Source organism: Centroberyx affinis, unplaced genomic scaffold, assembly GCF_046629955.1.
Source record: "Centroberyx affinis isolate AG114_WGS23_722 - 3 ecotype Tasmania unplaced genomic scaffold, CSIRO-AGI_Caff_v1 ptg000674l_1, whole genome shotgun sequence".
Lineage (NCBI taxonomy): Eukaryota > Metazoa > Chordata > Actinopteri > Beryciformes > Berycidae > Centroberyx > Centroberyx affinis.
The window spans coordinates 73,382-88,343 of record NW_027279296.1 but is presented as its reverse complement, the minus strand read 5'-3'; the positions used below and the strand labels follow the sequence as shown (position 1 = coordinate 88,343).

Here is a 14,962-nt window from a genome sequence, read left to right as displayed (position 1 = left end):
CTCTGTTGAGAGCACATCCACACACACTGCACACTAAGTGGGATGAACTATGTGGAGGTTACCTCAGTGGACACAAACATTTGCTGTGTCTCCTATCACCCATGGATCTCCCAGCAACCTATTGTGGCGGGTCTATTGTAGAAGGCCAAATACAGCAGTACTGGAACCTGTGAAACATTAATGTAACAATCACTAAAATTAGCAGTGAAACAGTTACAGGAAACAAAGGCTACACAGGAAAACATACCTCTCAATGAGGGACATCAGAGCACAACACCCAGGGCAAAAGGGGAGAGCATTCTGGTAGTGCTTCTACCTGGGGAGGTATATATCTATACCACACACCCCTGCTAACTGGATGATTGGCAGCACTCTGGTGGGAAGCTCTGAGGAAGTGGGTGTGTGGAAGTCTGAGGGAGTGGGTGTGTCTGCCAACACCACCCACACTAGTGAGTCCACAATGGCATCAAGTTTACTTATCTAGATAGTGAAATTATTGAAGCTGGTAGGTTGTTTTCTCGCAAACTTCTGACTTTAATCTCAGAAATTGTGAGTTTTTTTCACAACTTCCTGCTTTCTGCCTGACTAGACCCTCTCTGCTTTGCTCCCTGCCTACTTATCTATTTTCGGCAATGACAATTACAATTACAGTTTCCCATTTGGCAGACGCTTTTATCCATAGCGACGTACACAGGAGATTTAAATACAACACAAGCACGGATCTAGTCAGGAGAGAACGAGAGTAAGTCCCATAAAGCTAAGTTCTAGTCCGACAGGATGCATGGAGGCAGATAAAAAAACATTTTTTTTTTAGTTTTTTTTTAGCTATTACACCTTCCATCAGGTGAGAAGGTGTTCACTAAAGAGCTGGGTCTTTAGCCTTTCCTTAAAGATTGAGAGGGACTCTGCTGATCGAATGGAGTTTGGTAACTCGTTCCACCACCGGGGAACCACAGAAGAGTCTGAATCGAGACTTAGGGCCTTGTTGTGGTGGCAGCACCAGGCGCCGCTCCTCCTCCTATGAGTGAGGGTTGCTGTTAATGTGTGCTCTTTTAATGCAATTAATTTATTTATTTGCATATTCTTATCTTTCTATTTTTACTTGATTTGATTCTTTTAATGCAATGCATTTTGCTTGTTTTTTTATACGTATGTTTTATGTTTTTTTTTATCTGTTTGCCATCTATTGATGTAAAGCACTTTGAGCTGCACGTTGTGGATGAAAGGTGCTGTACAAATAAAGGTTATTATTAACCAGATGCGGTGGAAGTAGAATTTTTTTTCAGGGATTCATTGCAGCAGATGTTCAGTTCCCAGATTTTATTGTTTAAAAACCAAACCATTTTTCCTCTTGGTCATTGTCTTCCTTTGTTTTTTCACACTCAGAGAGTGTGAAAGTCAGGGCGGCCGATGGGCCTGATGTCTGTACTGGCAGAGTGGAGGTGTACAGTAAAGGCCAGTGGGGAACAGTGTGTGATGACGGCTGGGATCTGAGTGAGGCGGACGTGGTGTGCAGAGAGCTGGGCTGTGGACTGGCTTTAGAGGTGAAGCTCGGTGCCTTCTACGGCCCGGGCAGCGGAGACATTTTGATGACCGACGTGAACTGTACCGGCTCTGAAGACTCTCTGAACAAGTGTCCTCACAGCCGCCTTGGAAAGCAGAAGTGTGGCCACCATGAGGACGCTGGAGTTGTCTGTGAAGGTAAGTCGACAGCTCCTGAACTCATAAATCATCAAATATCAATACTGACTGCCCTGGATTCCTGTAGCTATCATCACTTTTGACAAAACTAGGTCTATAAATGACATGGTTAAAAAACATAAGACAACTGGGCAACATTTTTTTAGCTGGACCGCCAAGCGGGGCCGGCCAATACTCGTATTTGTTCCTAACTGACTGACTGACTCCCCATTGTTGAAACGTGCATGCACAACTTTCCTACACAATACAGAAAACAGGAACTGTTCTCAAAAGAGTAACCTTTTTCTTTTGGCATTTTATTAATGGCCAGCACTTCACTTAATAGTTCGGTTCTAAATGTGTGTTCAATCAATGAAAACATTAAGAGCACAATAATACTGTTAGGACTTAATAAAAGATTTCCCTACAGTAAGATTTTCATCTTACCGTAGGATAAGCTCTAATCAGTGTTGGGGAATGTTACTTTTGAAACTAACTAGTTACTTTACTTCGTTACTTGCCCTAAAAAGTAACTAGTTATGTTACTAAGTTAGTCTTTATTAAAAGTAACGCGTTAGAGTACTTTCACGTTACCCACGTAAAATCATACCTTTAAAATGCATCTTATGCCGATGTCAGCACTCTTAATGTAGTACAGAAATCATCACTAATCATAACATTTGGGACAAAGCCTTAAGTAACAAGCTGCTGTTGTCTAAAGAAAGCATCAAGGTGCTTTCAGTAACCTGGTTCCACAGTAAAGACTCAGTGGGGTTTGGACCGACTGGAGCCTTTCTGCCGTCACTGCATCACAACTGCCGGTGATTTTGACTTTATCAACACTGTGAAACGTTGGCTCCGTGTTTCTCTCTACAAAAAAGCCTTGAGAAAATATATGCTATCGACATGGAGCTATTGACGTTAAAAGGCGCATCAACCGGTGAATATCAAACTTCAAACTAACTTCTCCCCGGTGATCAACAGAGCCTGAACTGATCCGGTCTGGACTCAAAATAAGTCTTCAGGTTAGATAGTGAAAGCTAAACTTTTAGCAATAATGTTCTTATCCTTCTCTTTGATAAGCTCAAAGCGAGTCGTAACCTACTGTAGCATACAATACCTTAATTTTTTAAATTTACACTAATTAAACATTTAACCAGTTGAAAGAAACATAAAAGCAGCGAAATGCAACTTTGAGAAAGTAACTAATAACTGATTACCAACATTTAAAAACGCGTTAAGTTACTCGTTACCACGAAAAAGTAATCTGATTACTGTTACCCCCAACACTGGCTCTAATACAGTATTATTTTGGACTTACATTTCCTGAAGGTAATACACAGGTTAATACACTGGAATAAGTCCACCAAATAGTACAGTGTTACCTGTCAATGGGCTACTTGACATTTTTTCCTCTCCCTTGACAGAGTTTATTAAAACCAGGCTGGTGGAGGGGAGCGCTGATGGATGCTTCGGTAAAGTGGAGGTCTTCAGTCGGGGACAGTGGGGCACCGTGATTGCATTTGCCTGGTACATGAAAGAAAGTGAGGTGGTGTGTAGAGAAATCGGCTGCAGTAAAGCCAAAGAGTCTTATGGTAAATCAAGCCAGAACAATGGAGAGTTCAGAATAAGAGATGTTACCTGTACAGGTGAGGAGCTCTCTGTCATCCACTGCCCACACCGAAGAGAGAAGCTTGAAGGTGATCGTTACACCATGGTCTCCTGTTCAGGTGAGACATGTGGCAAAGAATTATTATCAGTATGATTATTATCAGTTATCAATTTCATTGTTATTGTTGTTAGTATTAGTATTAGCATTATTATTGTTATCATTATTATTATTACTATTATTATTCTGTAGAATTAGGTTAGGTTAGGGTTCCTTTTTCTAAATGGATAAGAGAAATCATCCTAATTACAGGAAGTCACACTAATTAGTTAATAAGAGTGGTACATATATGACAGACTAGTAATAATTAGTATGAAAGAAAAATATTATTTCTGGTTAATTATTCTGATTTAAAGGATACCATTTAGATATGACTGTAAGAAAAGGCTAATTATGCTATAATTAGTGATGAGTAATATGGGTGTAGATCATGGGTTAATTACTCAGCTAAATAGCCTGCATTATCTAGTTAAGCCTATTCTGCAAACCTTACACACTATTTAATGCCTAGTGTTCCCTTAGCCCAGTGTTGCTTTAGCAGAGTGTTCTCTTAAACACGATAAAATTTTCCCTTAACCCACTGTTCCATTAAACTAGTGTGCCCTCAGCCCAATGTTCCCTTAATCCAATTTTAGTCCAATGTTCCTTTAGCCCAGTGTCCCATCAACACAATCTGTCCTAACCCTTATGTTCCCTGAGCATAAATTTAGAGCCAGTGTGCCTTTAGCCCTCAGCCAGTCCAGCCTACAGCAACTCAGTTTCCTTATCACTGTCCTTGATCTCTCCACCCCTTTTTTCCTTTTCTTTCATGATATTGAATAGAAAACACAGCTTTTCATCTGAAATCTACAGAAGCCCTGAGAGGCAAGGGGAAAAAAAGAAAAAGTTTGCAGACAGTGTCGGCTAAAACTGCATTTTTATTTTATTTTTTTACACGTTTCCTTTCAGGGTCGCTGCATTTACGACTTATGACTTACCACTTATTTTGGAGGATTTCCATAGCCTTAACTAAATTAATGAACATGTCAGTTCATTTTTTTCAGCAATGGCGTTTATCTGTTTTTGCAAATGAACTCTTAATATAGATATTAAGGGTTGTGAGAATAAGAACGGTGCACAGAATGGAGCACATGACACAAAGGGCATTGAAAGTTCAGCCAAATCAAGCATAAGCAAAAGGTTTCACTGTCTCAATTAATTAACTATTAATGCCCGTCTGTCGTCTGCCCATTAATTAAACTCAGTCAACATCAAAACTATAATTATGAAAACTGTTCAGCAGGTTTCACACTCTGAACTGCTCACCTTTTCATGCACTTCAGCATGAACATAACCTCCAGGGTTGCTGGTGTGGAGAGACTCTACAAGGATCCATGGCATAATAGTGTGTAAACCAGACTTTTCTTTACATCTACACACATGCACACACACAACCCTTACAGAAAAAACACATGAATTTCCCATGTGATAACATGTGTTTCCACATGTGTAAAAGCATGTTATCACATGGGAAATGTTATTACATGTTATAACATGTGGAGCATCTGAATATATTCCAAAACCACATATTTCACATGTGCAAAGCACGTGTTCCACGTATTGCCCATGTGAATGTCATGTGTTTCAAATGGGATTTTCCGCATGTGAAATTCATGTGGTTTTTCTGTAAGGGAAATTCTCTCACCCTTTCTCTCCTGCACGTTTTTTGTATAATACAAAAAAAACAAGCAAACATTCAGATGTGGTTAAAGGTTAAAAAAACATGCCCATAAAGTGAAACAGTCTCTTAGTCTCTTCAGTACTTCCGCTCAATTCTCTTTTACTCTCTCTTTCACCTACAGTTTCTTTGCCATAAACCTAACTTCAGCGCTGATCTCTATAAATCCTGTTTTCTCTTAAATCTACAGGAGATCAATTCTGAGCCACTGAATCTCAATAACACTGAGGAATCCGAGGAACTCTGTAAAATTGTTGTATACGCTGGGAACCTGTAAGACTTGCAGGTATCTGATCTGTGAACTGTATGCTTATTTTTTTCTACACAGAGAACGTCATAATTTTAAAAATTTGTATTTAGTTCTCAAGACCACTGTGTCTGATACCCAAGTAGCCAAAAAATGAAAACATTTCACAGGAAGTAAGAGATGAGTCTTAAAAAATATGACGACTTATTACATTTGTACTCTAAGAAAAGGCCTACTGCGAACAGGGTTGTGATTCTGCTCGCTGCAGGGCCCAACAATACTGCACAAAATAAAACTATGCAACACCTGAAGCTTTTCATTAGATCAGTGGTTCCCTTTTTAAAGTCCTGTACCCCCTCAAACATTCAACCTCCTGCTGTGTACCCCCTCTATCTCCACAGACGGCCAACTCTCATATGATGTTACATTTTGCCATGTTTGTAAGCCTGCTACAAAAAGGAAGTACCGTAAAACTTCAATTAATAGCCCAGGCTTTTATTTGCTTCAAACACTGAACTCAACCGGCCGATATTTGGGACAGCCGTTTATACGGGACAGGCCTTTAATTCCTTTCACACAAAACTCTTGCTCAGCAAAGATTGGAAATACTATCAATTGTTTATTTAAACCAGTATGAATAGCTATTACTTGTATAAAAATCAGGCTATTGAATAACATCAATTACGAATCATTCATTTGATCTCGCTCAGAGAGAGAGAGAGAGAGAGAGAGGGAGAGAGACGGTGGTCGAGCGAGCTAGAAAGTGAATGAAGAGAGGGAGCGGTGGTAGCGAGAAAGCCGGTGACTCATAGAAATAAAAAGTTATTTTCTGATTGTTTCACAGAGGTTACGTTCTAAAGCACAGAGAGAGAGAGAGAGAGAGAGAGAGAGCAAGAGAGCCCCGTATCAAAATACCGGCAGCCTACCTTAGAAAGGATGAAAGCCGAAAAAAGATCAACGAGTTTTGTTCAGCAAATTTGACAACTGACAGCTTGAATTTTAGGTCATAGCCTACTTTTTTCTCTGTGCCACCATGGCAATCAACAAATGTGACTGACGTTTGAGTACAAGTAAAAAATAAAATAAACTGCTTCTCAGCGTCAACGGCAACCGGCTTCTAATCGACTGCTAAAGATCACGCGACTGCCGACTGTTAATTATTGTGACTGAAGTGGTTTTTCATCCACTATAGAAGTGTGGGTTTATTTTTGACACAGAGAGGGTACTACAGAATTTTTTTTTTTTGGTGTACCCCCGACGTAACTGCGAGTACCCCTGGGGGATACTTTGGGAATAGCCGCATTAAATCATTGGACAGTGAGAGAAATTTCTGAGCTTTTAAGTCAGAATTGCACATTCTGCCCAACCAAAACCAGCAGGTACAATAACGACTGTCTTCCTCTTCTCCTAATGGTGTTGAAAATGTGGCGGTGCCAAATTGCATCATGGTTGTTATTGATAGTTAGTTGATAGTAGTTATTGATGTTATTTTTTTCCCTTCTATGTTAAAATATTTCGAGAACATAGAGGAATAACACATAATCTTAGAACGTTAGTATTCTAGTAACATTATTAAGATTTAGAACATACTGTGTGTATATGTATGTGTATATATATATATATATACACACTCACAGTATGTTTCTAAATCTTAATAATGTAAATATATATATATATATATATATATATATATATATATATATATATATATGTTAAACAAATATAATCATCATTTGTGATCACATTCATAGAATGTAGGTCTTATTTGCTGAACAGTCATGTAGGTCCTGTGATCTGGTCCTATGACTACATGTATGTATCCTGAGTGATTTGGCCTGTGTAACCATACAATGGTCTTATTTTATCTTATCTAATGGACATGACTAAGTTGAGTGAGCCCCCTATTCTCTAGGCTCCTTAGCTTGGTCACGGTCACGATACCCAAGAAGGACAGCAGTCTACTTGGTGAAACCTTCTCACTCTGTACACTATTCCATACCTATACAATAAAGAAAACGATACTCTCAGACACTTTGAACCTGACTCAGAGTTCCTGATTTCCTCAACATACAAATTAGTATCTCGAATGTACAAGATAAACTTACGTTTTGGCCGACAATGACCGCAATTTTTTTTTTCCCCTTGCTTTTCAGGGCTTCCATACAAACCTCACCTGTAAAATTAGTTAATTCTAACTTAACTCATTGCACAGCCACACGTGAAGCTGTGATTGTTGGGTCAAGTAACTGAAGCAAGTACAACAAAAGAGGACAGCTAAGAATGGATGTTTGGTGTGTGTTTTTCTGTCCATTAAAATCCCCTACGACATTGTTTCCAGGTCCTGTCAGGCTGGTCAGTGGAACTGATGAGTGTTCTGGCAGAGTTGAGGTCTACAAATATGGCAAATGGGGTACGGTATGTGATGACGACTGGGACATGAAGGAAGCAGAGGTGGTTTGTAGGCAGCTGAAGTGTGGAACAGTTGTCTATGTCAAATATGGGGCTCACTTTGGACAGGGCAGCGGAGAGATCTGGATGTCTGGTGTGAACTGTACTGGATTGGAGGGATCGCTCACTCACTGTCATCACAAACACCATGGCTTACACAGCTGTGGCCACAACAAAGACGCTGGAGTTGTCTGTTCAAGTAAGTTAACAGGACGGTGCAAGTCCCGATTTTGGGGATATACATTGGCTACCTGTTAGTTTCAGAACTGATTTTAAGATTTTACTGATCATATTTCAAGGATAATGCCAGTTTTTATTTTTTTCCTGTCGCCATTGACGCCCATGAGGTTGAAACCCAGCGATGCTATTTGAAAAAAGCACATTTTTAAAATTATTGAACTGGGAATGATCGCTTTCTCGTAATTCCTCCAGAGCTAGAATGCAAAGTACAGGAAACGACAATGTCTCTATAGCCCCATAGTGAAGAGTAGAATGAAACTGCCCAAGCCACTGTTAGCCATGATGAGGGAAGCACGGACTTGACAGCAGGCCAAAACAAAAGCACCAGGTTGCCTACCATGGTTGGAGAGGCCAGTATTCCTACATTCAACCAAGTCAGTTGTGAACAAGTTCTTTCAGAAGTTTTTTCAATAATTATTATTATTATTGTCTTTTCATTCTGTTACAGTACAGTCTTTTTTGCACCATATTTGAGGTTCTGCACCTCACATATATTTAACCAGGTCAAATTCCTTATGCACCAGCTGTACTTGGTCAATTTAAAGTGATCCTGATTCTGGAAGAAAAGTCAGTCTTTCCTCTGATTTTATGTACCAGTGGTGCCTGGGTTAAATTTTTAGTCTTTGTTCCATATCTGCCCCTGTTATTGCTCCAATTATGGTTCTAGTTTGGTTTGGGTACTAAAAATACTGTTATTTGGATAACAAAATATTCATTATAAATATAAATATAAACATTTTACAGTGAAATTTGGCTAAATTCTGTTTCTTTGTGAGTTGTGGTAGTGCTGGTGTGGGAAGCACACCACTGCTAAATGAATACAGCGGAGACAAAGCAAGATTTGTTTCTGTTTGTTTCTGTATTCTATTAGTTCTCCACAGTTTTCCCTCCTTGTTTGTCTTGGCAGGAAGTATTCACGTCAGGCTGGTCAACGGGAGGGATCGCTGCTCGGGCAGAGTGGAGGTCTACTATGGCAGTTGGTGGGGGAGAGTGGACGATCACGGTTGGGACCTGAAAGACTCTAAGGTGGTGTGTAGAGAGCTGGGCTGTGGGAAGGCTCTGGAGGCCAAAAATAATTCCTATTTTGGACAGGGCAGCGGAGAGATCTGGATGACCGATGTGAAGTGCTCAGGCCCGGAGCCCTCTCTCTTTCAGTGTTCTCACCTCCGGCCTGAAACATGGACCAACAGGCAGGATGCAGGAGTGGTGTGTTCAGGTAAAGCAACTCTGTGGCTTCTTCTGTTAGTCCCTGTGCCCACTTACCTTGCGAGGCAGCTGGATTCATGAGATCATGAATCCATCTTGCCAGGCTTCAAGTTATGCGTTTGTGGCTGAACCACAGTGGTTCGGACCAATCAGCGTCCTATGAGGGCAGCTGGGGGTGTGGCTTAGGTGCGAAGAGACTGTTCGTTCACATCAATGGCGGCTCCTAAAGAGGCTAGCGTAGCGTAGGCTAGCAAGAGTATTTCTTAATTGAAAGAAGAGCAAAGAACGGCACTGAAGGCTTTTCTGGATGGAAAAGAAAGTTTTCGCTCTTCTCCCGACCGGCTTCGGCAAGAGTTTGTTTATATGGTTCATTGATCTGATTGGTTGAAGTTAGCCCATGGTAGACGGTGATAGAGAGATGGTTCATCCAATCACCTGCCAAGTATTTTTTTGAAAGTGCCTGCCCTTTTCCAAACAGTTTTCAAGGACGACTTCCCAGATGGTTCTGTGTAACAAACCATCTGGCAAGTCAGGTTATGTGTCCACTACCACCATGTAAAACTATTATTTGAACAAACATAACTTTATGCAGCAACCAATGCTGACTCAAGGAGGAGAAGCCAAACAGCTAACCTTATTACACCATAGAAATCATAGAAAGAATTGTTTAGAATTAGTCATAGGTTACCTGAGTGTAGGCAATAGGTTACCACATTCAAACAGTTAGTAAGAACATAACACCTGTAGGTTATTAAAATATCTTATACGGAATACATAGATATTAAACCTCAAGGCTGCAAATGTATGTTCACTCATTTAATATAAGCTATACGTATATATTATGTATATTTGATAAATTAAACCTTTTTATTGGGGGGGGCGCACTTTTAAACAGCAACAACTTGACTGGGGAGAAAAGAAAGAAAAGAAGAGCCAGTCACTGAGGAAACAGAGGGGGGAACAGTGTCTGAATCCATGCCACCTAGTAGTCATCAATGAAAGGACATGCCATGATTGACAAAGAACGACACATGGGTTGAGGTCCTTATTTATAGACCTTTACTGAATTGATTGAAAAACCATACACCCACTAAACACATCTAAGTAGAGGATAGAGGCATATGGATTTAGATACTACATTTCTGGTCAATATAACTTTTTGCAATTGTAGCTACTGTTAACTATTTATGTAGCTAGTGTCATTCTGTTGGGGTAATTTAGATTGAGACATATATTTTATGTAGCATCAGCCTAAATGTTTGATATCACATACCATATAATTAAACACATAGGTCTATATCTTATTTATCATTGTTATTTTATTTATGTAATTTATTATCTATTTAAGTTGATTTTCTATGAACTTTAATTTTTTTACTGATAGTGGTTTATAAAGTAAAATAATATGGCAGCACGCCAGAAAGTCAGTGGTAAAATCATGTCTTTCCCGTCGGGTCAGTGTTACAGGAACTCTGGTTAAGCAACAACTCATGCTTAGCCTGACAGTTAGCCTGCCCCGGACCAGGTTAGTTTCCCTTCATAAGTTGCCATAGTAACTGAGCTTGAACTATGTTGAACTTGCTTTATGGAACCGAATCAACTGAAAATGAGTCAGACTAACCGAAAGAAGCCTGGCTTATTTGGTAAACTCGCTTTATGGAACAGGGCTCTGGAAACCCAAGGGAAGCTTGTATGGACTAAAAAACTTTACTGGATTTTCTACTGGCATGGGGGTGAATAGATAATGACTGAATTTTCATTTTTGGGTGAACTATTCCTTTAACTGAATGTTATGATACATTATATATGTTATGAGGTTATCCACAGATAGCTGCTGAGAAGCTATTTGGCAACCTACACCTACACTCTCAAACAAAAGTGACATAAGTATTCCTCTATGGTACATTAATGTTCCTTATTGTACAACTTGAGTTGTTTATGGAACAATAAGCAAAACTAGATAATTGTGTTCACATACCCATAGGTAAAATCCTAGATACGCGCAACAGAATGGGCAGACTGTGGACGGAACCATAATGGAGCTGGTGTAGCAGCTCAAACTGCTGTGCTGCAACTGGGCTGCAAAGTTCGGATACGCAAGTGGAATGCACACTGTGTAGGATGATCAAAAACTTCACCAAAGAACAGTAAAAGTCAATTTTCTTGAGAATATTTCGAGAACAGTTAATGTTAGTCTATGTTGTTGCTGGCGGTACCACTTTCACCTGCAACTGCTTTTGCGATGCACCTGGAATTTCAATATGTTAGTAGATCCGGGCCCTACTCTCTACTCCAAATCTATCTAATTTTCTATTGTCTATTAAGCTGTTCATCTCCTCCCTGACAGGCAAATCTGAAGTCAGGCTGGTCAATGGGAGTAGTCGGTGTTCTGGCAGAGTGGAGGTCTACCATGGTGCTGTGTGGATACCGCTCTGCGATCATAACTGGGATCTGAACGACGGCCATGTTATCTGCAGATATCTGGACTGTGGGGAAGCTGTGACCACCCAGCACAACTTTGGTCAGGGTGATAGCAGAACTAGGTTGGAAGTACCGCGTTGCTCTGGTGATGAGAGCTCCATCACTCAGTGCACAAACAACAGAAAACGAATCTATTCCTGTAACAACCGCAGGGATGCAGGTCTAATCTGTTCAGGTAAGACAGAGTTTCCCATACTGCCCTATAAAGGTTTTTTAGTTTTTTAACCATTCAGGGAAAGTAAACTAAGCACCATCTCTTTCAGTGACCAGCACTACCACAATCTTCTACTGTTGGCCACTGAGCAGGGAGTTGTGATGTGGCTTACTCAAGGGCACCTCGAAATTAGGGAAAGCATTACTCATCCACTTTCCCCACCCACATTTCCCCAGTTGGACCATGGTTTCAAACCGGAAAGCTTCCAGTACAAGCAATCGTTACAATGTCAAAGCACAGTAGCTGCATGAGTACTGAAACTAAGAAATATGACTTCCAAGTGTACTGTATCTCTCATCCCGCCAGAAGGATTGTTGGGACAGAAGTGGGGGGGTTATTCCAAAACAGAGTACGGGCCGGAAAGTGAGTTCAGAAAGCCAGAAATCTCAGCATCTAATCATTTTGTGTGATGGGGCAGTAAAAATCAGAAAAAAATGTCTGTACATCCACCCCCACCACAAAGTAAACTGCTTGAGAGAGACTGTTTCTGCCACTCAGAATTAGTAACTTTATCAATCTGAGGTCAAACAATCACTAATAATCTGCTATACCTAAGAATTGAGAATTGAAGTGTGGAATTTTAAAAAGGAAAATGTGTTTGAAGGCTTGTATGAAAGATACCTTCTCTGGTACTCTATTGACCCCTCACAGAAAGATGTATTTGTTTGCTCCCCTGTTCAACCCCCTCAACAGGGAGGTCAGAGGTCAGTGTCAGCAACAACAGCATGAACCTGGTCTTTTGGTTGAAGGATAGTCTCCCTACTCAATGCACAAACATGGTGCCAATCCATTGCTCTCAGGCTACCTGGTTAGGGCAGGGTTGGAAAATATCAATAGGATCAATAATACCAAATAGGACCAACTTATACCAAAGAGCAAGAGGAGGACAGGCAAGAATGGAAGGTCGGAGAATTTCAACGCACTTCAACGCATTTCACCTTGATCAAATTTTTACCTCCACCTTTAATCGCAGGTCAGGTCAGACTGGTCAACGGGCATGACCAGTGTTCTGGCAGGGTGGAGGTGTACCGTGGAGGCCGATGGGGAACGGTGTGTCATGATGACTGGGACACCAGAGACGCTGAGGTGGTGTGTAGGGAGCTGGGCTGTGGGAGACCTCTGCATGTCACAGACCAGTCCTATTTTGGCGAAGGCGGCGGAGAGGTTCTGCTGGCCGGACTGAGATGTTCTGGCTCTGAGGACTCTTTCCATCAGTGTCCCCATGACCAATCAGGCCCCAGGAACTGCGGCCACCATCAGGATGTTGGAGTCATCTGTACAGGTAACTGCTTCCTTCTGCTGTTACTCAGACTCACACATATCTTTTTGTCCCTTGTTCTTACCTGCATTCTTGTCCTTTGTTCTGTATAAATCTCCTGGGGGTGCGTTCATACCCAACATGTTTGGAGCAGATTGTTCAAACTCTGGACCATTTCCTCCTTAATTCAGTTTGTTTGACCAGGTGAAAACGATGTCATATGAACTCAGATGGCACCAAATAACTGTACTAAGACACCTGAAAATGCAAGCCTCAGTCCTCTAACAAGAGAACTCTGAAAACATAATCCAGAACAATTACAGGAAACAACCCCAAAATGCAAGGGTTTATGGGTATAAGGAGTTTGTGTTGACATCTGATAGCCAGCAGTCCATGATGCTCGGAAAGCCCAGCACAACACAATGAAGTCTGGACTAATGCTCATATTCAGCCATTTCTTCATTGTCTCTTGTTCTTGGGTGTTCTTATCATTTAAAAAACATACAAGTCCATGATGCTTATCTAAAGTTACAGGAACTGGAATCAAATTTGTTTTGACCCCACTCCCTCAAAACAAAAGTTATGTGACTTCTGTTTACAAACTGTGGTTGGCTTCTAGTTGCTAGACAGTGTGAATGTAAACAAACCAAATACAAAAAAATGGCATGAAAGAAAACCAGCTGTAGGTGTGATTGTACCCTAACTCCTGTACATCTATCAGGCTTGGCCATTGAAGTGATTGTGATTCTCTTTCCCACCAGAGAGTGTTAAAGTCCGGCTGGTCAGTGGTAGTGACCGCTGCTCCGGTAGAGTGGAGGTCTACTATAATGGCCAGTGGGGGTCAGTGTGTGGGGATGACTGGGACATGAAGGACGCTGAGGTGGTGTGTAGGGAGGTGGTCTGTGGGAGAGCTCAGAGTGTTGGAGATGACTATGGCCAGGGCAGCGGTCAGCACTGGCTGGATGGTCTGGAGTGTTTGGGTAATGAGAGCTCCCTCACTCAGTGCTCCCATAAAGGATTTGGAAGACATGAATGCGGCCAAACAGTTGATGCTGCCGTCAGCTGTGCAGGTGAGTCCATTTTGCATGCAGACAGCCAAATAATCCATAAATTAAATCCACAAGATTTGTCTCTAGGGGTCCAAGCAACGAAGCTCGCTGCTGGAGCCCTATTATTTTTTGTTCTCATTATTCTTCATTTCTCTGCTAAAAGTGTTCATGCAGCAAAAACCATAAGACCAAATTCCATCCACTACTCAGGCACATAAAATGACACTCATTGACCTCAAGGTGGCGCTGTAACAATGAAGTTTACGTTTTTGCAATTATCTCGAAAACGGCTTGGCTTAGAGTCAAAAGTCTTTCATCTCTCAGTTCATCTGCATCTTTGCTCCAATGGTCTTTTGCTCTAAAAATTTAACATTTTGCGACTTTTTCTCAATTGTCTCAAAATCGTATTTTCGACAACCGGTCAGAAATCATTGGGTCAATCGTCCCAAAACTTTTTCAGGATCATCTACGGACTTCGCTGATCTAAAGTTATTAAGGAAATTTCTATACGTCAATCCGTTTTGAAATTATACATTTTTAGACCTGTGTCTTTAAGTTCAATTTTACATAAACACACCTTATAGTACTAAGGTGCTTCCTCATTGTAAATTATATGTTTCTATATTCACTGTGTTTCACCTCTTTTTTGTATTCTATAGCCAGTATGGCTTCCATTTGTATGCATCACTTAAAAACGGAATTCCCAAGAGGTGGAGCTTCTACCACCAGGGTGTGCACAGGTGTATTTCATAC

At 40.9% G+C, this 14,962-nt stretch overlaps 1 protein-coding gene across 1 annotated transcript in view; it reads left to right on the top strand.

The window, feature by feature from the left end:
* The window catches only part of LOC139643905 (scavenger receptor cysteine-rich domain-containing protein DMBT1-like), a 42,811-nt gene that overhangs the window by 26,438 nt on the left and 1,411 nt on the right, over positions 1-14,962 (top strand). Inside the window, exons 11-17 of the mRNA XM_071519199.1 lie at positions 1,387-1,701; positions 3,108-3,410; positions 7,652-7,960; positions 8,909-9,217; positions 11,555-11,863; positions 12,876-13,184; positions 13,922-14,230. Of these exons, the coding sequence (XP_071375300.1) occupies positions 1,387-1,701; positions 3,108-3,410; positions 7,652-7,960; positions 8,909-9,217; positions 11,555-11,863; positions 12,876-13,184; positions 13,922-14,230 (2,163 nt within the window). The remainder of the gene's footprint in view (positions 1-1,386; positions 1,702-3,107; positions 3,411-7,651; positions 7,961-8,908; positions 9,218-11,554; positions 11,864-12,875; positions 13,185-13,921; positions 14,231-14,962) is intronic.